The sequence below is a fragment of the Typopeltis vanoorti genome, chromosome 2, assembly GCF_054136105.1.
Source record: "Typopeltis vanoorti isolate ZY-2024b chromosome 2, IOZ_Tvanoo_1.0, whole genome shotgun sequence".
Lineage (NCBI taxonomy): Eukaryota > Metazoa > Arthropoda > Arachnida > Uropygi > Thelyphonidae > Typopeltis > Typopeltis vanoorti.
In genome coordinates this window covers 175717583-175741770 of record NC_143550.1, presented here as the reverse complement: position 1 = coordinate 175741770, position 24188 = coordinate 175717583, and the positions used below count along the sequence as shown (strand labels likewise).

Genomic DNA, 24188 nt, shown 5'->3' with positions numbered 1-24188 from the left:
AGCCACAACACCCAGAAAAAGGTATGTGCAAATTTCTTGTCCTCTATGCAACATATATTTATTGATAAATATACATCTGCAATGCCCTAAGAATCCGTGAGTAAAGAGCCAATGGCGTTTAAACTGGAGCACTCCTAAACAGAAGCAGGCAAATAGCCGTAAATATAATAATTTGAAAGACTGTTAAAATGAATCAAGCAGTGTCAGAAGCATAATGACAAGTTGTTGCCCAGAGAAAAGCTTCAAGATGCTACAATTATATGGGGTAAATGGAACATTATACACAGGAATGCATAGTGTATATTTAATTTCTAAGACTGCAGTCAAAATTGAAGAAAATACATGAAGATGATGTAAAAATCAGGTGTAAGCATCTATATGGATCACATTATGAAAGAAGGTAGCATTAAACTTGATATTAGAATCAGATATTAAAGTTAGCTCTGTTTTATACAGATGATGTTACACTTCAAAACAAATCTAGTGCAAGTCTCCAGATTCTTTAACTACACTGAATAAATACAGTAACAAATTTAACATGAAAATCAGCATGAAGTACCTATTGGTCAAATAAAATATTTCAGCTATTTAGCACAGTTTTTAGTGAAGATGGCAAATAAAATATGGAAATAGACAAACAGAACAAGCAAAGCTGGTATAGCAGGGAGTCAGTTACATAAATGTATATGGGATAAGAGAGAAATTAGCCAAAACACTGAACTAGAAGTATACAAAATATTTATTCAAACCAATTTTAATTGATGGAGTTGGGTTAGAAATAATGCACTCAATCAAAGACTAGAGACCACAAATATGAGAGTTCTGAGGAAATTAGGTTAGTGAACAGGTGACATCAATGACACATATTAAAACTTTATTAGGAAGGAACATAGCACTATTAATATTCAAGAATGTCAGCAGAGCTAATCTAATCGAAGCCAATCTTAAACAAAATGGCAAAGTGCCAAACAGGTCTTTTATGCAAAGATGGGTGTAGAAATCCTGAGAGAAGCCCAAGATCTAGGCGATTTAGTCTGACTGAATCAGTCTAATACTATTCACTTTTCAACAATCCGTTATTAGATATGACAATAATGTCATATCTAATATTGGAATGTGAATAGACTAATTTGGTGAAAAACTATTCATAGGAGATTAGTAATCATGTAGTACTGTCATATAGTATCATGTACAGCCCTTCAGGGCACATATAAAGAAATGATTATGTTGATAATGATGAACATGTGGTCTTCAATAAGCAGGTTGAGGCTTTTTTTTTTTTTTTTGGAGGGGATGATGAAAATATTATCTATAACATTCATGCAACATGTTGTGAGATTGAGACCACAGCCTGTTGGCTGGAGAGACATTTTAACTATTAATATCTTCTTGAAGTACAACCAGTGGTTCTACAGTATATCTATAAAGGATTTAGGATGCATGTGTCAGACATGTGAGGGTCTGGGTAGGTATGCATTTACAGAATACCAAGGTGCCTTCTCATTCTGACAATGGCAACAAATGTATAAAAACATAATCATACAAATCATGGAAGTTGCAGTAAGTTATTCATTTATTCATAATCTCTACTGGAAACAAAAAATTTCACATAAACACATAATACCTCTCAACAGTTAAAATGCTCTGAAAAAGAGTCTTTTGAAATGATAATTCTACTGATGAAAGGCTGTAAAATCTATATGATGAGTATGCCAGTTAAGGTAATCAGAACTTTCCTTTAGATAGACTTAACAAGGCTTTTTTCATGCTACTTCAGGCCTCTAATAAGCAAGACAGTGGTACTTGGAAGTTTTTCCACTTGTTTATACTATAAATTAAAGATGCCAAGAAATTATGTTCTTGGTTTAATCCTTTATCCAAGTGTAAGCAAACAAAGTTTGCGCCTGAAGTAATTTCAGGACTTGGTAACTCGCATATAGAAGCTAATGACTTCACATCACTTGCCTTAGTATCCCATAATGAAATGCACATAACCAAGTGGAAAAACTTCCAACATCTATCTCTAATGCAGAGTATTTTAATAACACGGTGTGACATCTTTTGGCTACTCGTATATGGAAATATGACTTCTGCATTACTTCAACCTTGGTATCACTTCTGGATCTGGCTCCCACTGATGAGATCTGAATAAATGTTATTTATTTTTATTATTATGTGACACCTCCAGAGAGTCCTAAGACTCATCAAGGGAGAGTGTGCCAACAGCAACAGACCCCTTCCAACTACTAACCGTGCTCAAACTTGCTAACTTTTTGCGAGCCATTAGTAGCAGAGGCTCTACCAATCGACCAACCTTTGCTGGCCATCTGATAAAGAGGATGCTAGTAGCACTATGTTGAAACTGATCTGGGTAGTGACCCTTCCTATAATGCACAGCATTATACATGTCTTTAAGGATATGTGCTTTACATTATGAGATACTAAGGCAAGTGATGTGAAGTCATTAGCTTCTATATACGAGTTGCCCAGTCCTGAAATTACTTCAGGCGCAAACTTTCTTTGCGTAAACAAAGTTTGTGCAAACAAAACACTTGGATAAAGGAGTAAACCAAGAATATAATTTCTTGGCATCTTTAATTTATAGTGGTACTATCACCATAGGAAGTCAAAATAATCTGATTTTGATTTCTGATAAACATCATGCTATAAGGAAATTGGAACAAAACCCTGATTACAGCAAAGTTGCCACACTATTCAATCAGCTTACCCAAGCGAGGTTTTTATTTAACATTTCATTGTAATTTTCATTATGAAACAGGAACCATCTCAAACATGTAAAAAAATAATAATAAAATTTAAAAATTTAAAAAAATATATAAAAAAATTGATAAAAGACAGAAAAAAAAAAAATCCTTAGGCCAGCCATGCCACAGTACAAAATCTACTATAGGTTTACAAAATAACCTTTCGTGGGTAGGAACAACATGAAAAAAAAAAAAAACTTTATATAAAATTATAGGTGCATTTTTAACTGTTTGGTTGGTGCAATTTTTGACACTGCATACTAATGTTCCTTCATGGCAAACTGTTACATTGTATGAATGAATTGGAGATGAATGTTACTTTTTAAAAGTAATGTGTATATAATAAATGCAAAAGAAAAAAAAAGTAAGATTAATAGATGAATGGTGTTTGATAACAAAAAATTAAATAAACATATACATCACCTAAAGAGGGTTTTGATGGAGAAAAATGGCAGAAACATGCCACACTGACTGGAACATTTGAAATATTTCTTTCCATTGTATGTGCCATTACAGTATCCTACTGTAAATAAATCAACATTAGTAATGCAATAAAACAATATCTTTTAAATAGTAAAACTTGTTAAAATAACACTCTGGCAGGTTGTTTAGAATTATTCTCAAAACAGCAAAGATCGTGAGTTGTTTGTATGTATGTAGATAAGGTGGGGAATATTTCATTTATTATTTATTTATTTTTATATCAGGTCATCCCAAAAGTTATGTCATTTTTAGAATTAAGTTTTGAAAGGATATAAAAGATAAATCACTTGCTAATTTAATCAAGTATATATTCTCCAATTGAATCAATAACACTCATCCAATGTCATGAACGCTTCATAATGCCATTTCTATAGAATTCAGAAGATTTGGAGGCAAAGAAGTTTGCCTGAGGAAATTAGGGTAGTGAACAGTATTTAATATGTATCAATGACACATATTAAAACTTTATTAGGAAAGAACATGGCACTATTAACATTCAAGAATGTCAGCAGAGCTAATCAAAGGCTAATCTAATCCAAGCCAATCTTAAACAGAATGGCACTGAATAGGCTCAATTTCAGTGCCTCTAAGGTAGCATATTGTTTTTCATTAATGAAATGTTGCAAACTTTGAAATAAGTAGTAATCTGAAGTGCAAGATCAGGAAAATAGAGAGGATGTGGAAGCTTTTCCAGGCTGAGTTCTTCAATCTTGGTACAGGTCATTCTTGCACTGAGGGAATGCGTTATCATGGTGAAAAACAACACCCTTTCGATTGACCAGAGAACACCTCTTTTCTTTCAGTTTTTCATTCAATCGATCAAGTTGTTCACAACATACTTCAGCTGTGATTATCTGGTTTTTTTGAAAGAGTTCAAAGTGTGTACTACCAGCCATATCCCACCAAATGCTTAACAAAACCTTCTGTGGGTGAAGGTCTTGTTATGGCTGAGGTTTAGCCTGTTTCCCTAAATGAATCCACTGCTTTCGGCACTTCACATTCTTGTAAAGTATTCACTTTTCATTACTGGTGACTACACAACTCAAAAACAGAGATTGAACCTCTCGAGAATGAATAGCGCAGATGCTGACGAGCTCTCTTCAATTGTTGTTCGTCAGTTCGTGAGGAACCTACTTGACAAACTTAGACACAATTCCAAGTTCTTGCAAATGGCAATGGATGGTCGATGACGATGAATTAAGATCGTTTGCGAAATCTTCAACAGTTGCATTGGCATTTCTTGCAATAGGGGCTTCCAGCATGTCATTATCAAGAGAGAGAGAGAGACAGAGCATCCAGAGCAAGGGAAGTCTTTCAAGCTAAAGTCCCCTTGTCAAAATTTTTGAAACAATCACTGGCACTTTTGCACATTCAAAACATTATCACCATATACTTCTTGCACACTTTTTACAGTGTTAGCAGCACTGTTGCTTTTTTGAACGCATAAACATGATGTACCTAATGTGCTCTTCAGTGACCTCCATAGTAATAAAGGGTTATTTATACAAAAACTTATGTATGATGTTGTTGCAAGGTGGAATTTCTTAGAACGAGGCCGTCTCAGCTTAGCGGTACTTATAAAGCTATAAAAATTCATGTTTAGACAAGCTGAGACACGCCTGAACAAGTACAGTGTATATATATAAAAAAAGACAGTACTTTTGGGATGACCTGATTCTTTCTTGTGCTTGTAATCCTGTCAGTTGCACAATTAGTAAAGCATTTCTTAAACATGAAGTGGTTTAACTCTTAATTTGAAAATGAAACACCTGAACCTAAATTACAAATTAACCTTGCACACAGATTCGTATCTCAGGATACCATATATATATATCTTATCTTCTAAATTAACCCATCAGTATAACTTAACTATGCACATTTCAATATATTCTTCAAATTATAACTTGAAACAGCATAAAAGACACCTCATCTATATAGCTTTTCTTCAATTATCATAAACAAATAGCTATTATCCTTCAATTTTAGCTTCTTGCTTCCTACAGAAACTTCAATTCCTAATTGAATTCACACAGGACAAAAACTAGCACAAAAACTGCTTCCTGTATGACGGCAGCATATGACAGTCAAATTCCTCTTGCATCCTACATCACAAAACAGTGAACAAAGCATATCTCATTTCATCCAAGACATTCTTTAATAACTCTGTTCACTTTCTATAAAGTAACTCCAAACTCCATTAAATAAATTATTTAAAACCATATCAAAAGTTTCATCTCTTCAGAACAAACTTACTTTCTAATAACTAAATCTAATCAACACGTCAAATTGCCTTGAAGACTTCTTCTTATTGTGCTATCTTCTATCAAAGGTCAGCGACCATCTTGGCGAACAAACTGCGCTCTTGTGCTAATCTGAGCAGTTGTGAACTGCTCTTTCCTGTCCACGTCTTGATGTTGTCAAACCATGATATTCTTTTTCTTCCTCTAGTTCCTTTGCCATCAATTCTTCCTACCAAAATAGTTTGTAGAAGTTGGTATTTGCTGTTTCTCATGATGTGGCCAAGATATGATGTTTTTCGTTTCTTGATTATTTGTACAAGATGTTTAGCTTTGCCAATGGATTTTAAGACATCTTCATTGGTAATTTTTTCTGTCCATGATATCTTTAGCATTCTTCTGTATAGCCACATCTCAAAGGCTTCGATTTTCTTGATGGTTGTCGCCTTCAATGTCCATGTTTCAACTCCATAGAGCAGAATAGACCACACGTAGCATTTCAGCATTCGGCATCTGACTTCCATGTTTAGGTCTTTATTGCAGAATAGTGTTCTCATTTTCATGAAGGACTGCCGTGCAACTTCAATCCTTGTCTTTATATCTATTTCTGGATCCCACTGTTCATTAAGCCAGCAACCAAGATATTTATATCTTGACACTTGATCAATATTTTTCCCATTGAGTGTCAGTTTCATTGATGAGGCTGGATGTTTGCTGATGATAATGTATTTTGTGTTGTTGATGTTTATATTTATTCCCATTCTTTGGCTTTCTATGTATACTCTGTCAACGAGTTTTTGGAGATCCATAATGTTATCTGCAATTAGCACGGTGTCATCTGCATATCGTAGGTTGTTAACAATCCTTCCATTTATTGTGATTCCCTCTGGACATTCTTCCAATGCTTTTTTAAAGATTACCTCTGCATATATGTTGAACAGGACTGGTGAGAGCACACATCCTTGTCTCACTCCTCTTTTGATGTTAATATCACTGGTAGTAATGTTGTCTAATTGAACGGTAGCTGACTGATTCCAATACAGATTTGTTATAAGTCTTATGTCTTGTTCGTCTAGCCTTATTTGTTGAAGGATTTCTATTAAGTTGGTGTGTCTGACTTTGTCGAATGCTTTTTCAAAATCTATGAAACACATAAAGACAGATTTCTGTTTTTCTATGCATTTTTGTATCAATATTTGGGTACAGAAAAGGGCCTCTCTAGTACCAAAACCATTCCGAAAGCTGAATTGTGTTTCACTTAGAGTTTCTTCACTTTTTCTATAAATGCGATTCTGAATTACTTTCAAAAATATTTTTAATGTTTGGCTCATTAGACTAATAAGTCTGAAGTCACCACAGGAATTCGCTTTGGGTTTCTTTGGGATAGTGATAAATGTAGATTTGAGCCAATCTGATGGAAATTCATCACTTTCATATATTTTATTAAATAGTTTTTCAAGAAGTTTGATGTTATCTGGTTCGATTAATTTTAAAAATTCTGTTTGCACACCATCTGGTCCACTGGCTTTTCCTGTTTTACTTGTTTGTATAGCATTCTCTATTTCGCATTTCATGATTGCTGGTCCTTGAATGTTATCTTTTATATTTATAGGCTTCTGTCTAGTATCATTAAAAAGTTCTGTTAGATATTTTATCCAAATCTGTGCTTTATTCTCTTCTTCTAGAACTATTTTTCCATTTTCGTCTCTTAGAGACACTATTTGCTTTTTCCTCAGTTTTCCGGAAATTTCGTTGATTTTCTTATATAGATTGAAATTATCATGTTGTTTCTGAAGCAGTTCAATTTCAGTACATAAATTTTTCATCCAGTTTTCTTTGGCTTCTTTTATTTTTTTCTTGATGATGTTATGTGTTTCTGTATACCTGGCTAGGTCTTTGTTTTTATACATTCTTCTTGTATCAAGAAGAGAAAGAATCTCATCTGTCATCCATTCCATTTGTTTTATATTATTCACATAACCTACTTCTTCAATACTTGTTGTTACGATGGCATTCTTTAAGCTATTCCAAAGAGATTCCACACTTTTATTTTCTTCTATGTTAATCTGTTGTAATCGCAGGTTAAGCTGTGTCTTGGCACTTTTATTTATGTTCGGGTCTTTCAGTTTTTCTACATCAATTTTCTTTTTCTTCTTTTGTGATATTTTAGCTGATTTTAATCTACGATGTACTTCTGCAACTATGGGATTGTGGTCTGATGAGATATCTGCTCCAGGATAAGTCTTTGCACTCTTTATACTACTGTGGAATCTTTTATTTATCAGTATATAATCAATTTGATTTCTGACAATATTATGTTGGTTATCTTGAGGCGATTTCCAAGTGTACAGTCTTCTGGGTGGAAGTTTAAACCAGGTATTTGCTATTGTTAGATCTTCTTCCTGACAGAATTGGACTAGGCGATCTCCTCTGTCATTTCTGGTGTCTAAGCCATTTTCGCCAACAATTTCTCCATCACCCCCTCTTCCCACTTTTGCATTGAAGTCACCCATCACTATGTTTATATCATGTTTCTTTGTTAATCTCTTTTAGATGTTCATAAAACTCTTCAACATCTTCACTTTTGTCAGCTGTGGGTGCATAAGCTTGGATGATATTTATGTTAACGGGGTTTCCCTTAAGTTGTAACAACATTATCCTTTCAGAAAATGGAATCCAATTTATTACTGATTTATTGATTTCTTCATCTACTATTACAGCTACACCATGTCGATGTTTGTTCTCATCATTCCCAGAGTAATACATTGTCGTATTATCTTGTTGACACTTTCCAGATCCTGGCCATCTTGTCTCGCAAATTCCCAAAATCCGGATGCCCAGCCTCTTCATTTCTCTTGTGGCATTTCTTAATTTGCCAGCTTCATACAGAGTTCTGACATTCCAAGTTGCAATTTTAAAAGTGGACACCATTTTGAGCCCGGAGATTCTTCGCACCCCTGTCCCATTTAAGGGACGCCGGGAACTTGGGGCCAATTGTAAGGGTTTGCTCGCCATGGTGGTTGTTCTAAAGATAAAGTAGAGCAGTAGTTTCTCCATTTGCTTTCTGCTCCGCAGTATTACAGACGTACACAATATAATCATATTGCCATCTGCAAATCTCTGATCACAAGCTTTTCCGTCATCATTTGGCTTCAACCTTGTGTCAGTACTGACAATGCTGCTTCCCAATGTCAGGGGCGGTGACCCCAGTAGGTACTTATTTAATGGCGGCACTACTCGCCATGTCACCGAGTTGTCATTGGGCTTTGTGAGGTTTTAAGTGAGACAGAGTTGCCACTTCTGCTCCCCCACGCCCTGATAGCTCAGTCGCTGTTGGTCCACAGCTGCTTATTCGCCAGATTGCTCTGCTTATATCGCAGCTAACCTCCATATCTGAAGACTGTTCCCCGATCCGCCACCTGGGGATGCACCCGGTAGTAGTCAGCTCTGCCCCGGGGCCTTGAAGACTGAGAATCCTAAATAAAACAACAGACTTTACTGGGCTCATTTCTGTATGAACTGGAGAACAACAAAGTTTTTTTCAATTTTCACTGAATAAATCCTATGTGGATTAATAACTATAATAAACTTCACATTTATCTCTTTTTTAAAGAAAATCCTCTCAGTCTACAACTTCTAACTTTTCTTCTTATTTCTGCTCAATCTTCATATATTGAAGACAAAGAAACTTCACAATTCCCTTCCTGTTGAGTTCCTTTTTATTTTCCTTCCAAAAATCTGAACACTCAGCCATTTGCACAACTTTCACCCCATCATGGTGCACCATCATTATTGTTTTCAGCACTGTGCTTGAAACAATGATATTGGTTCCATTTCACAGTGCAGGAAAGTTTATTCATTTTAACCTCGCAATGAAAGCAGCATAGAATATAACATTTCTTCATTTCAAATGTGGGCCCTGATACAAACAGGGACAATGTGTCAACATCTGACAACTCATACAAAAATATAATGAAACTGTAATATCTAGTTTGGAAGGGGGGGGGATCCAAATAGGGATGTGAAGCAGAAACTCTTAGCCTCTCCATCACTACTCCATACTCACCTACCAGAAGTGGACTCTGTTGAGTAACCTAATGGACCACTGGATCAAACCCTAACAGGATGTTTGGTCAGAAAGCAGATGAGTATTGGAAGGCCAGATAAGGAAGTATGTTAGTGCTAGATTTGAAGAGGGCCTTACCAGCTAGATGCTATCAAGACAGGGTAGTATCTAAAAGATAACAGAGGAAGAACCAATTTTTGGTCAATAGTGGAATCAACAGTTTCAGTAAGTGAAAGTTACTGTCCTCAACACTTCAGAACCCAGTCAGAAGAAGCGAGATATTTGACTGAAGCAACGATGATAACTTCTTAGAAGAAGATCCCAGTCCTGAGCAGATCCTATAAGACAAATTAAGATAGTGGTTTTAATCTTTGAGAGGATGCTAAGAATCTTTGCAGAAGACGATAGGCCACTATGGAAATATTTCACTTTGTGAAATATTTCATACGAGAATCTAGCTTAGGAATTTCAAGTACACTTTCTTCTAAAATATACTGATAAGCTAAATTTTGATTTTCTGGCAATATGTAAAACAGAAAGATGAGCTACCCTGAATGGATTACAAGGTCATTTTGGGTGAATGCCATCGAGGAATCACTGTTAGTGGAGTGGGATTCATAGTTGAACCAAAACAAATCAAAAGTATCTTAACATTTATCAGCAAGAGTAGGAAAACTGATCATTCAATAGACCAAACAGAAATATTAAAAATAGTAGTCTGCTATGCAACCCCAACTCAACATCACCAGAGTTAAAGATCGGTACTATCAACATAAGAAGCCTGAATGGCAAAGAAATGGAGCTAGCTGAGGAATTAGATAAGTACCAGATCGACATAATAGGGGTAACTGAAACAAAAAAGACCAAAACTGGTGAGCTCTTAATGAGCAATAAATACAAAATGTTATATTCAGGCAATGACAATCAAGGAAAAGAAGGAGTAGCAATAGTATTCAACACAAAATACGAGGCTAATCTTCTTGAATGGCAGCCAGTCTCAAGTAGAGTAATGTGGGCACATATGAGAATGGGGAACTGGACAATGAGACTTATTTGTGCCCATGGTCAGACAGAAGGTTCTACTAAGGTAGAAGTAGAGGACTTTTTTGAGGCTTTAGAAAAAGCAACTGACACAATGAAAAAGGAAAAGTTGGTCCTTGTTGGGGATCTAAGTAGCAGAGTAGGAAATGATCCTGAGACATACAGAAATATTTTGGGAAAATTTGGAGAAAAGAGCAAAACTAATCATAATGGCAAATACCTGTTGGATTTCTGCTCAGGACATTGACTGGTTATTACTAACACCATGTTCCAACATAAAAATGTGCACAAATTCACATGGAGAGAAGAGGCAAGGAATAAGAAAAGTCTCATTGACTATGTTATTGTTGATAGTGATGTTTTCTCCCTGGTGCAGGACACCAGAGTGTACAGAGGATTTGAAATTGGAAGTGATCACTATTTAGTCTTGAGCAGGATAAAATTGAATTTCATATTGAAAAGAATAACATGTAAGAAAGTTTTAAAGCAAATAAAAGTTGAGCAGCTCTCAGATGTGAACTATAGACTAAAATACACAAAGATTATTGAAGAAAAAATGAAACAGTTGGAAAACAGGAATCAAACCTTGGAGATTTAGTGGCAAACTCTGAAGAAAACATTGATTGATTCTGCCAGAGAGAAATGTGGTGAGGTTATCTGCTAGGATAAAAAAAAATCAGAACTCCCTGGTGTACACAGGAAGTTAAAGAGGCAGTGAAGGAAAAGAAGAAAGCATATCAAAAGTTCCTGTCAAACAAGTCAGCTTGTGCTCTTAGAGAATACAGAGACAAATGCAAGAATGCTAAACACTGTGTAAAACTAGCTAAACAAAAGTCATGGGAGGACTTTGGCAAGAATATAGAAAATAAATATCAAGAAGGTGGCAAAATATTCTGGAGGTTGTTGAAGAAGCTTAGGAATGGAGGAAAGAGTGCTGTAAAAGGAATTAGAGATGATAAAGGTGAAATGAAAACAGGAGAAAAAGATATCCTTGAAGTATAGAGTAATTACTTTGAAAAACTGCTAAATGAAACAAGCAGTGATGACAGTACAGTGGTAAAAAAACGCTGAGCAGGCATGCAGTCAGGAATACATATCCATACTTGAAGTAGAAAAAGCCATCAAAGGCTTGAAATGTGGAAAGGCAGCAGGAGTAGATGATATTCGACCAGAAATGCTGAAATATGGTGGTATAAGAGTCTTACAGTGGCTGCAGTGCATAGTTCAGAAAGCCTGGACAGAGGGACGAATTCTCGATGATTGGAGTAGAGCTCTCATAGTACCCATATATAAAAAGGGAAATAAAACTGAATGTGAGAATTACAGAGGTATTTCCCTACTGAGTCCTAGCAGGATCTATGCAAGTATATTTGAGAAACGGTTGAGAAGAATTGTGGAAGAAAAGCTTGGTGAAGAACAAGCTGGATTCAGGCCAAATAGAGGCTGTCAGGATCAGATCTTCACTTTATGACAAATAGTCGAGAAAGCATGGGAATATAAGAGATCTATATTTAAGTTTTGTCGATCTGGAAAAGGATATGACAAGGTGCCAAGAGAGAAGCTATTCAATACGCTACAGTTATATAGTGTCAATGGGGCATTATATCAAGCAATACTTAGTCTTTATTTGAGTTGTAAGTCAGCAGTTAGAATTGAAGGAAGTACAGGAAGATGGTTTAATGTTAAATCTGGTGTGAGACAAGGATGTACATTATTCCCTCTGTTATTCATTATTTATATGGATCACATTATGAAGGAATGTGGTATTAAACATGATATCAAAATTAGAGATGTTAATGTCAGCTCTTTGCTTTATGCAGATGATGTTATACTTCTAAATAAATCCGCTACAAGTCTACAAGATTCTCTTGCAGACTAAATTGAATAGCTGTTGTAATAGATATGGTATGAAGCTCAGCAATAAAAAGACAAAGACAATGAAAATAGGCAGAATCATTGAAAATGTCAACTGTGTTGTGAATGGAGAACCTGTGGAACAAGTAAAACATTTCAGCTACTTAGGCACGATTTTTACTGAAGATGGTAAATAAAATATACAAATAGATAACAGAATCAGCAAAGCTGGTATGGTGGGAAGTGAATTGAATAAATTAATATGGAATAAGAAAGAAATTAGTCGGAACACTAAATTATCTGTATACAAGACAGTGTTCAAACTAGTTTTAACTTATGGATCTGAGAGCTGGGTCAGAAGTAAAACACTTGACCAAAGACTAGAGACTGCAGATATGAGTCTTGAGAAAGATTATAGGTGTGAACAGATGGCATCAATGGCAATATCATATTAAAAATGAGGATATTAGGAAAGAACTTGACATTGTCAACATCCAGGAATGCGAAAGCAGAGCTAATCTCAAGTGGTATGGTCACTTAAACAGAATGGGCGAAGAAAGATTAGCAAAACAAGTGTTCTCTGCCAGGTTGGCAGCAAAACGACCCAGAGGAAGACCAAGATGTATGTGGATTGATACGGTACAAAGTGCCTTAGACGATAGAAATATAAGATCTGATAATGTTGGAGTCTTGACGGGTAACAGAGTGATTTGGTGGAAAATTGTAGATAGGAAGTTAATAATGATGTAATTTTTTTCGTGTAGTACTGTCATATCCTGTACACCCCTTGAGGGTACATGGCAGGAATTTGATGATGTCTGCTATGCACCAACTTTCACAGCTGATGAAGAAATAATAGAAGATTTCTAGAAGAAAACAGCTTGAAAAATAAATGCACATATACAATGGTATGTAGAGATTTCAATGCCAAAATCTGTAAAGTCAGACTGGAGAGAAATATGTGTCCATGGAAAATAGAAGAAATGAAAGAGGAGAGTATCTATTAGAGTTTCTGAAGCAGAGAAACTTTGATATAATGAATACTTTTTAAAAAAAACACTATGGAGATCTCCAAATGAAGTAACAAGAAATGAAACAGTACATTTTGACAGATTGCAAAAAAAAATCATAAAAAATGTTGGAACAAATGAAATAAAAGTACACTTGACCCTTGAACAACGTGGGAGTTAAGCGTTAGTTGAAAATCCCTGTATAACTTTTGACTCCCCAAAAACTTAACTTCTAATAACCTACTGTTGACCAGAAGCCTTAGTGATAGCATAAACAGTCGATTAACACATATTTTGTATGTTATATGTATTATATACTGTATTCTTACAATAAAGTAAGCTACAGGAAAGAAAATATTATTAAGAAAATCATAAGAGAAAATACATTTACAGTACTGTATTTATCGATACCATAAGTTTATGTGTCTGTTGACAAGATGAAATCATCTGTCATTATCTACGTCAATACTGTCTTATATGATACAAAACACTGTATATGTTATATGTATTACTAACACTAGACCAAAAATGAAAAGATAACGTGAAAAAAAAAAAAGCATATTTATTTACAGATATAACGATTCATGCATTGATAATAAAGAAGAAGAAGCAATATGATTGCTTTATGGTAACTGTCATATGCCTAGCCTATATACTAATGAATGAATCGTCATAAAATTTTTATTTTATGCTAATTTCAATTAATTAAATTTAATTAATAACAGTTAATTTATGCAGTTATGATTTAATACTGCATCTTTACATTTGTTTACATTTCTCTCGACTGCGAATGGCAGCCTGCACAGTCTGGAAGTGTTTGTGTGCATAAGTTTTGATAAATTTTAACTTTTTATAATAGATTTGTGAATATATTATGGTAGTAAATGATAAAATAGTAACTATATATATTTTATGCATTCATGACATAACTCTTTCTTAATGTTTTTGATATTTCTAGGCCACACAGTTCATCAGCAATTTTTTTAAATTGTCACATATCTCCAAAAATTTTTCAATATATTTCTTGAAAAAAATCGACATATAAGTGGATCCATGCAGTTCAAACCTGTGTTGTTCAAAGGTCAACTGTACTGCGACATACACTCAGATCACACAGACCATTAAGAACCATTCTTCATATACACAAAAGATAGGAAGCAAAAACATGAGCAATATTAAACCATAAACAACCAAAATGCATTATTATTATTAATCAGGCCTCCATGGAGTCAAAAACTCATTGTGGGAGGTCGTTTTTAAGAAACACAAAGTTAGTCACACCACTCCTTGAACCCATTGACTGTTTCTGCATTAACCACTCTCTCAGGCAATGCATTCCACAGTTTAACCACCCTCCATACAAAAAAAAAAACACTCCTCGCCCTCTTGCTCAGAGCCTCCTTTTGTAACTTCCAGAGATGGCCCCTTGTCATCTCCTTCCTGCTGTTCGACCAAGCGAAAGAACTCCCCAATGTCTACCCTGTAACTGCCTCTCAACAGTTTAAAAGTCTCGATCATATCACCTCTCCTTCTTCTATCCACCAAACTCTACAGCCCACATTCCCCTCAGTGTCGATCCTCGTAACTGATGGTGTGTAGTCCTGAAACCATCTTTGTTATCTGCCTTTGTACCCTTTCTACAGTTGATCCCCTTCAAATCCTGGGACCCAAATCTGAGAACAATAGTCTAAGTGTGGTCTGATCAGGGTCTTATACAACAGAATGATAACTCTTTTATCTCTGCAGGTCAGCGTCCTTCTCAGTATTGCAGCAATCCTCTGAGTTACCTTCACCACCTTTGCAATATGCTCCCTGAATTTCAGTTTTCTATCAATCATCACCCCCAGATCTCTTGTCTCCCCCTACTTCCTCAAGTATAGCTCCTCCAATCGAGTATGCATCCTCCCATCGATGGTTCTCAAACTTCAAGACTTTACATTTTGATGCATTAAACTAACACCCCCATTCATTTGCCCACCTGGCTAGTTTATTCAAATCATCTTGCATGGCTGCCACATCTGCACTATTACTGATAACCCTTCCCAGCATCACATCAACTGCAAACAACTGAATATCCCCTTGCAATCCACTGACAATGTCATTGATATAAATGTTGAACAATACAAGTTCCAGTACTAAGCCTTGTGGAACACCACTTGTAACCTACTGCCTCCTTGATATTGCCTCACCATACACAACTCTCTGATACCTACAGACAGCCAATCCTGAATCCAGTTGACTATCCCGACATCTAAACCTATGTGCTGCAACTTGAATATCAGCTTACACCCTGTCAAACGCCTTTGCAATATCTAAAAAAATGGCAGCATATGCCTTTCCCTCATCAACTGCTCTTGTCACCTTATTATAAAAGGCAATCATATTACTAAAGCAAGAGCACCCCTTAACAAATTCGCTCATCTGCCAATGCTGTATATAGTCCCTCACTAATTTCTCCAAGACCTTAACAACTACTGATGACACATAAACTGGCCTATAATTAGACACTTCCAGTCTGCTACCACCCTTGTGCAGCGGCACTATCTTACCTTCCTTCCATTTCTTGGGTACCTTTCCCACAGCCAGACTTTTAATGAAGAGCCAGGTCAACAGAGCTGTCAGTTCTTTAGCACATTCTCTCAAAACCCGTGGTGAAATACCATCCAGTCCCACAGTTTTACTGGTATCCAGTCCGTGCAGTTAGCCTAGTGGCTTTTGCACTTTGCAACCATATGCCTGGGGAAGGAGTGTCCTAGGTTCGATTCCTGTCGCCGATGTGAGGAGCTTCAGGATCTTCCTCAGCCACAGCCAAGTTAGCTGGTCTTGTGCGTGGACAGCAGGGTTCCCCCCCCCCCAGATTATCTAGGGTTTTTCATCCCGCAAGCAGGAAAACTGGCCCAGTGAACACACACGGATCTACAGTCATAAATATTTAACCCCCCATGAGGGGGCTCAACTCACCCCAATAGGGACGGGGGGGGAGAAAAGGGAGGGAACTCCATACGAATAAATAAATAAATAAAACTGGTATCCAGAGTACTCAGTATTTGGAACACACTCTCCTCTAGCACCTCTAAACTCTGAACCTGCTCTATCCTTCTAGTATTAAAAGCTTCTCCTCCAGGATGGAATACTCCAATAAAGTGCTCATTGAACAACTCCACTATGTCCTCTGCATCAGTCACTCTATTCCATTTTTATCCTGCAATGTCATTCTTCCACAATCATTTCTCCTACTACTGGCCACATAGCTAAAAAATTCCCTAGAATTTTCTTTGGATCTTAGTGCCAATCTCTTCTCATATTCCAGTTTTGCCTTCCTCACCATATTGGTCACTCTCCTGGCTTGCATCTTATATTCTTCGTATATCTGCCCTCCACCTCTCTCTTTATATCTCTTCTATAATCTCTTTTTCAACTACAGTTCCTGTTTGCTATTGTTTGTCATCCACTTTACACCAAATTGTGCCCACTTCTTCACTCATGTAATACAGCTTACTATTGCTGCTAACAAATATCCTTTCACAATTTCCCAAGCACAAATGATATTCTGGCCTTCCAATTCTGCCCTCCATGGAACTGCCCCTAGTTGATGCCTAAGACTATTATAATCACCTGCCTTTAAATTCCACATACGTTCCCTTTTCTTTGATACATCTGCATGTCTATTCATCTTCCAAGTCACAACCACATGGTCACTCTCTCCAACTGGTGGGAGAGATGTCATCTCACTTTTGACAGAGAACAGTTTGGTAAATTAGTAACACAGACTTACTGGGGCTTGGAAGATGACAAAACTTGACCCAATTCAACCAACAAATAAAGCAATGTAAAACACAGGCAGAATTTGCAACAAAAGAGAATCACAGGGAAAGGCTCAGCCAAAAAAATTTTTGAATTGTTATGTAAAAGAAGAAAGTTAAAAGATTTATATTGTACTCATTCAGAATATACACTTCATTGACATTCAGAATATATACTCTGTTGACAGAAGTATTTATTGTGATAAAAACAAAGAAAAAGAAAAGCATTTTAATTACATTTCAAGTACCAAGTAGGACTGTTATGATGGCTGCTGTCGACCGGAGTGAATTCAGCATTCTAATTCATTCCAATGATGTTGTTCAATGGGGTTGAGGTCTGGACTTTGAGCTGGCCACATGTTGTTTTGTGGAAATCTGTCTTGGACATGCAGTGCAGTATAGCAAGGGTCACTTCCAAAGTACTTCCAAAGCATGAAGTTGTCCAGGTAGCCGTCAGATGTCATGGTTTTGGGCACATCCACCAATGGACCGAGCGCCATTCAACTGAAATGCCTCCACCAAATTTGACAGTTGGAATGAGGCAGTCCTGCCAGAACTGTCCCCCAGGTGCAAACATGACCATCAGAGTGGAACATTTGGACACGTGATTTGTTACTCCACAGAACCCTTTTCCAACCATCTATGGTCCAGAAACAGTGTTAAAGATACTAGTCTAAATGTTGTTTAGCATTGAGAGAGGATGATGTGTGGCTTGTTCACAGCAGCTCTGGCATGGTAACCCAAGGCAAGTACCTCTCCACAGACAGTTCTAGTGCTGACAGATGTCTCTGCAGCTTTTTCCAGGTTGATTCTGAGGTCTGCTGCTGATGATGATGAGCAGGATGCTCAATCATTCCAAGACAGACCTCTTTGATCTCAACGTCAGTGGCTTCCCAAAGCATTTTCCCTGCTGTGGTAGCACCATCAACTTTCCATCTACGAATGACATAAGCAATGGTGGAGTTTGGTATATTGAGATGGGGAGCAATGTCATGGACAGAAAGACCAATGATGTGACATCCAACTACCATCCCGTGTTGGAAGTCTGTCAGTTTAGCTGAAGCAGCTTGACATCGAATAGAGTGCAAAACATGCACATATCCCATCTTTTATTACCAGACTTATGCAGTCACTCTCTGTATATTTGCATGTGGTAGGATCCAAAATTTGTACAGCACACAAGGTGTCCAAATACTTTTGTCAACGTAGTGTATAATGATAAGCAAGTTACTGAGAAAAAAGACACAAGAAGATTACACCAAATTTAGAATAAACTACAAGAGGCAGTAGAAAAAGAAAAGAGTAAAAAAAGTAGAAATGGAATTACGAATGAAACAAACAGAATATCAGGAAAAACACAGAAGAGAAATGGAAAAAAAATCATCTAGGCTTACCAGTTATTTCTACTCATTCACACAACATCACTTAAGTAAAGTTAACTGAGTATAAAGAACCAACAAAATGCTGCCAGAAAAGGTAGAATATGCAGTCAATTAAATGAAAGTAGATAGAACACCAGGGACAGATGAAATAAGAATAGAATATATCAAGGCAGGGTGATATATTCTTTAAAGTTCTAGCAACAAGGTTCACTTGACACCTAAATGATAGTAGAACACCTGAGGAATAAAAATCATCCAAAATCATTCTTACCCCCAAAAAAAGGTGAGAAAAAGAATACTCACAACTACAGACAAATATGTCTTCTGTCCTATCTCTATAAAATGTTCACAAGAACCATACTAAATAGAATCAAAACGACTACATGAAAATAGCTGCAAAGAGGAAGCAGGATTTAAGAAAAGATTCTGCACCACAGATTATATACATACAATAAATCAGCTAACTGAAAAATTATTATACGATACCTCCAAGAACTCATCGCAGGAGGGTGCTCTACTCCATTACACACATCTTACCATCTCCCCTGTGATACACACACACATAACGACATTACTACCATCAATGTCATCTATTGCCCATCATCACTACCAACGACAGTATTTATCTGTAAACTACGTGTGTTCTCATTGCCAATTTGCCTGTATGCAGGATGAAAAACCCTGCTACCTCCAAATGCAGAGAATATAATCTTCCTTTATTTATTTATCGATTTCAATAAAGCATTTAACACAGTAGAACATAATGCAGATTTCCAGGTGCTAAAAGATCAAGGCATTGCACAACCATATATCAGGTTAATACAAAACACATACAGGCAACAATCTCTTTATAGCAACTCTAGAAAACACTCAAAAAGTTAAACTAGGATGAAGGTTTAAATATAGATGAAGAGAATCATAAAATACTCCTGTTTGTTGACTATGTGGTTCTGATGTTTCATCAACTGTCTGAACTAGAGATTATTATTTTCTTGACCACCATAGAGTCACAACACTCATTACAGGAGGTCAACACTAGTGAACACAAAGTCTATCATACCACTCCTTAAAATCATCCACAGCCCACACATTCACCCCCCCCCCCTCAGGCAATGCTCCTACCATTCTCCATGCAAAAAACTTATTTCTTATCCTTTTACAATTTCCAGTGATGGCCTCTTGTTCCTTTTCCTCATTCTACCATATGAAAAATCTCCTCAGTATTAATACAATAATAACCCCTCAACAGCTTAAATGTCTCGATCATATCCCCCCCCCTTGCCTTCTATCCAAACTCAGCAATCCATATATCCTCAAGTCTATCCTCATAATCAATGTTGTACAGTCCTAACACCATTTTTGTTATCCATCTCTGCATCCTCTCCAAGGTGACTAGATCTGGTCTGAAAGCTTTATGAAATGGGACCAGCTCACTTTTATCTCTCATGGTCAATGTTCTCAACACAGCAGCAATTCTCAGAGATAGCTTTACTACCTTTGCAATATGTCCCTGGAACTTTAAATTGTTAAATCTTGAATGAAGGAGAAAATTATTGTACTACATTTCATTCAGATTTAACAAGTATCAAAACTGTCGGAGAAATTATTGTATATCGGTAAGGGTGAAATTGATTGTAAAATAACGATAAAATCCATGAAAAAAAATTTTTTTTTCCTTATGTAATATAATATTAAGTCTTTGTGAATACAACAGGGGTTGAAAATAGGTGAAAAAATGTTAGTATGCCAAAGTATAGATCAAAGTTACAGAAGAGATAAGCGGATTAAAAACTTGTCTGGAGGCAGTCACGTACGCAAAGTCTAAAAGGCGCGTGGGAGTTTCCCGTGAACATGCAAGGAGGAGCGATCACACGAAGTGCAGAAGAATTAGGTGCCAGGTAAAAACAATGATGTAGTAGGGAGAATATCACAGAAGTGAATATATAGAGCTTGGCAACGCCAACTCAAGGCTTTTTTTCATCTTGTTCCTGTCGTTCCCGGAGAAGGAAGTTCGAGTGCGGTCGAGAAGGATGATGTCCATAGGCAGCTATGCGATCAGATAGAGATCCATTGTGAGCATAGGCCTCGGCACAGTGGTATAATCAGCGTAGACTGAGATGATATGCGGAACAACGTGGACCGATCCCGGCAGACCGACTTTGCCTACATCGAAGGAAATGAACCCTGAATGTATTCTATTCGCTAGCCAGTCCTTTCTGAAAGCAATAAACCGGAGGAAGAAATAATGAGCTGTAAGAATAGAGCAGATGATCGAAAGAGAAAGCCAGAGTGATCCTAATGACCCAGTAATGTATGAACTTTTTAAATCTTTTGTATATACAGGAATGTTAGATTGTAACGAAGACAGGAACTGATAAGTTATAGGACTTTCGAAGTGTAATAGGACTTTAGCATCTGATCCACATATAGAATGTTATAGCTCTGTATATGAGGAATCGCAAAGTGTTGTGATTAAATATACGGTTTTGTTATAGTCAGATAGTTCCTGAGACCAAGAGTTGATAAATGATTACCTAAGAATGTTAAGTAATTAGAAGGAATTCATAATATGTTTAGTATTAGATATTGCTTCATGTTGAGAAAGTTTAAGAATGCCCACGTTACATCTGCATGATTGAATTAGTTTAGTTAAGTAATTATCAGTAGTTGTACCATATTTTTTAATGAATAAATCATTTCTTGTCAACCTAATAACTTGCCTGATCTATGTTCTCAATGCACCAATCATAAAGTAGAACCTGTGCGAATCAAAATTTTGGGGATAGCCATGACTGAAATAAAATTAAGACACATAAGTTCTGGTGAAATCTGGAATAGTGATTGTATGAATATTGTGCCATTCTAAGTGTTTTCTCCCAGACGACGAAGCTTCTCTAGTTTAATCATTTTGGATGGCGCAGCATTAACAAATAAATTTTTCGAAAATTAGAAACGGGTTAATACCAGAATTATAACAAAGGGATTGGCTCTAGCTTGAAGTAGTGTCTTTGTTAACAGTGCGGTGCACCATCATTCAATAGATTTATAGCGGCCGGCAGATAGAGAAATAATAAGATTTGTATGAGTAAGGAATTAATGAGAATTAAGAGAGACAAGTGAATAAGTAAGTATATATCAAATTAACATAATTTTACATTGCCGCAGCTGGTAGAATAATTGAAGATTTAATAAGATCCGAGATAGGTAAATATAACAAAATTTAAAAATTAACAAAAACAAACTAATTTTACAAAATCTCTATTTACAATCACCTCAAGATGCCTTGTTTCATCCACTTCTTCCAGTATAATTCCACCAAGTGAGTATAAGCATCCCTTCTATGGATCACAAATTTTAAATCCTTACATTTAGTTGCATTAAAATTACATTCCCATGCCATGCCTTGGCTCACCCTTCCAGCTTATTCAAATCCTCATGAAGAGCCAAAACATTAGTATTACTAATAATCCACACAAGCTTCACATCATTGGCACAAAGGCTGAACAGGATTGAACCTGTGGAGCTCCACGTGTAACCTTTCAACATCCTGATACTGCTCTCACATAATACAACTCTCTGATATTTATCAGAGAGTCAATCACCAATCTAGTCCACTAACCTGATATCCAAACCCATATAATGCAACGTAAAAATCAACTAGCCATGTCACACCCTGTCAAATGCCTCAGAAAAATCCAAAAATGACTGCGTATGCCTTAACCTCATCCCCTACTCTTGTTAGTTTATTGTAAAAAGTAACCAGATTACTAAAACAAGAGCACCCTTTAACAAATCTATGCTGGCATGCATAAACAATATTACCCTCATCTGCCCAATTCTGTATACAAGTTTTTACCAGTTTCTCCAAAATCTTAACTACAAAAGAAATACAAACAGGCCTATAGTTTGAAACCTCCATTCTACCACCAAACTTATGAAATGGTACTATCTTACCTCCTTCCACTCTGTAGGAATCTTCCCCATTACAAGACTTTCATTAAACAGCCAAGTTAATGGCCCAGCCAGTTCCACATCATATTCCCTTAAAATATATGGTGAAATTTCATCTAGTCCTCCTAAGTCCTCCTGCCTTATTGACATTTAGTGTATTCAGTATTTGGAATACATCTTCTTCATTCACTTCTAACACTTCACCACTCATTATCCCTCTAGAAATAAAGCCTTCAGTACCAGAATGGAACACACTAATAAAATGATCATTAAATAGCTCAACTATGTCATCTGCTTTGGTCACCCAATTCCTATCTCCATCCTGCAAGATAATCCATCCACTATCATTTTACCTCCTCTCCTACTCACCACACAGTGAAGAAAAAACTTATTGGGATTATCCTTGAACTGCAGTGCCAGTCTCCTCTCACATTCAAATTTTTCTCTCCTTACAATACTAGTCACTTTCCTAGCCTGAGCCTTATATTCCTCATGCAACTGCTCTCTACTTGTCTCGTTATATGCCCTCCATAATTTCTTTTTCTTCTGCAATTCCCCTTTTATTTCTTTTGTCATCTATTTGACTCCAAATTGCTTTATCGTTTTCAATTGAGGTATAAATCTGTCACTGATTTCAATAATTTTTCCTTAAGTATCCCCCATGCACTAATGATCCTTCTCCCTTTAAATTCTTTCATCCATTGCATTGCTACAAACTAATTTCTAAGTCCATGATAGTCACCTGCCTTATAATTCCACATAACCTCCTTCTGTTTTGATACCTCCCCATGCCATCTCAGTCAGAATCAGATATCCTCTGATGCTATGACCAAATCCAGAACTCTTGATCCTCGTGTTCCCTCCATTACATGCTGCCTAAGACAGTTATCTCTCAAGAAATCTAAAAATTCAGTTCTCTTATTACTGCATGCTGTCTCCTCTGCTCAGTTTACATCACTATAGTTGAAGTCCCCCATAAGGATTGCCTGCTTTGCACTTGCCAAACTAATTTGCTAAACATCTCATGCTCATCACTATCTATATTCCCTGGTCTGCAGCAACATCCCATGAAATAGCTTGTCCTAGAAACATCCATCTCACACCATATACTCTCAAAGCCATTAGCATTATTTCGACTGAGATTCTCCACCCTGAAGTGCACAATTCATCTTTTTATCATGAATAACGCTCCACCACTACATTTACATCCTCTTTAGTTAACCAAGTTTCACTGATATCAACAACCTTTGGAGAGACTGAGACAATGCCACAAACTCACCCCCCTTTATTCCTATTGCTCCTAGCATTTGTATACAGAAAAACCAGTGTACTGCCAACCTTCTTATATCCATTGACACTCCCCTCATACTCCACCTGGTTCAGTAATATAGTGTGCACACTCTTATTTCCCAAGCCACTATCTCCACAAGGCCATTCCTGCAACATTCCACCTGTGCAATTCCAGTTTCCATGTCCTGACACTCTCAATTGCCCAGAAAACAGTCTCTCCAAATGCCCACGCCCTTCTGCATTCATTCAAATGTAATTCGTCTCTTGCACACAGCTCCCTTCTATCCTCAAACGTACTCTACGCAT

The 24188-nt window shown here is 36.6% G+C and overlaps 1 protein-coding gene across 2 annotated transcripts in view; it reads right to left on the bottom strand.

Annotated features, from left to right (window-relative positions):
• The window catches only part of LOC150109684 (uncharacterized), a 193083-nt gene that overhangs the window by 18548 nt on the left and 150347 nt on the right, over nucleotides 1-24188 (bottom strand). The window contains exon 7 of one of the 2 annotated variants that reach the window (XM_090409689.1): nucleotides 3189-3288. In XM_090409689.1, the coding sequence (XP_090265815.1) occupies nucleotides 3189-3288 (100 nt within the window). The remainder of the gene's footprint in view (nucleotides 1-3188; nucleotides 3289-24188) is intronic. The other variant, XM_090409694.1, reaches the window with a different exon arrangement.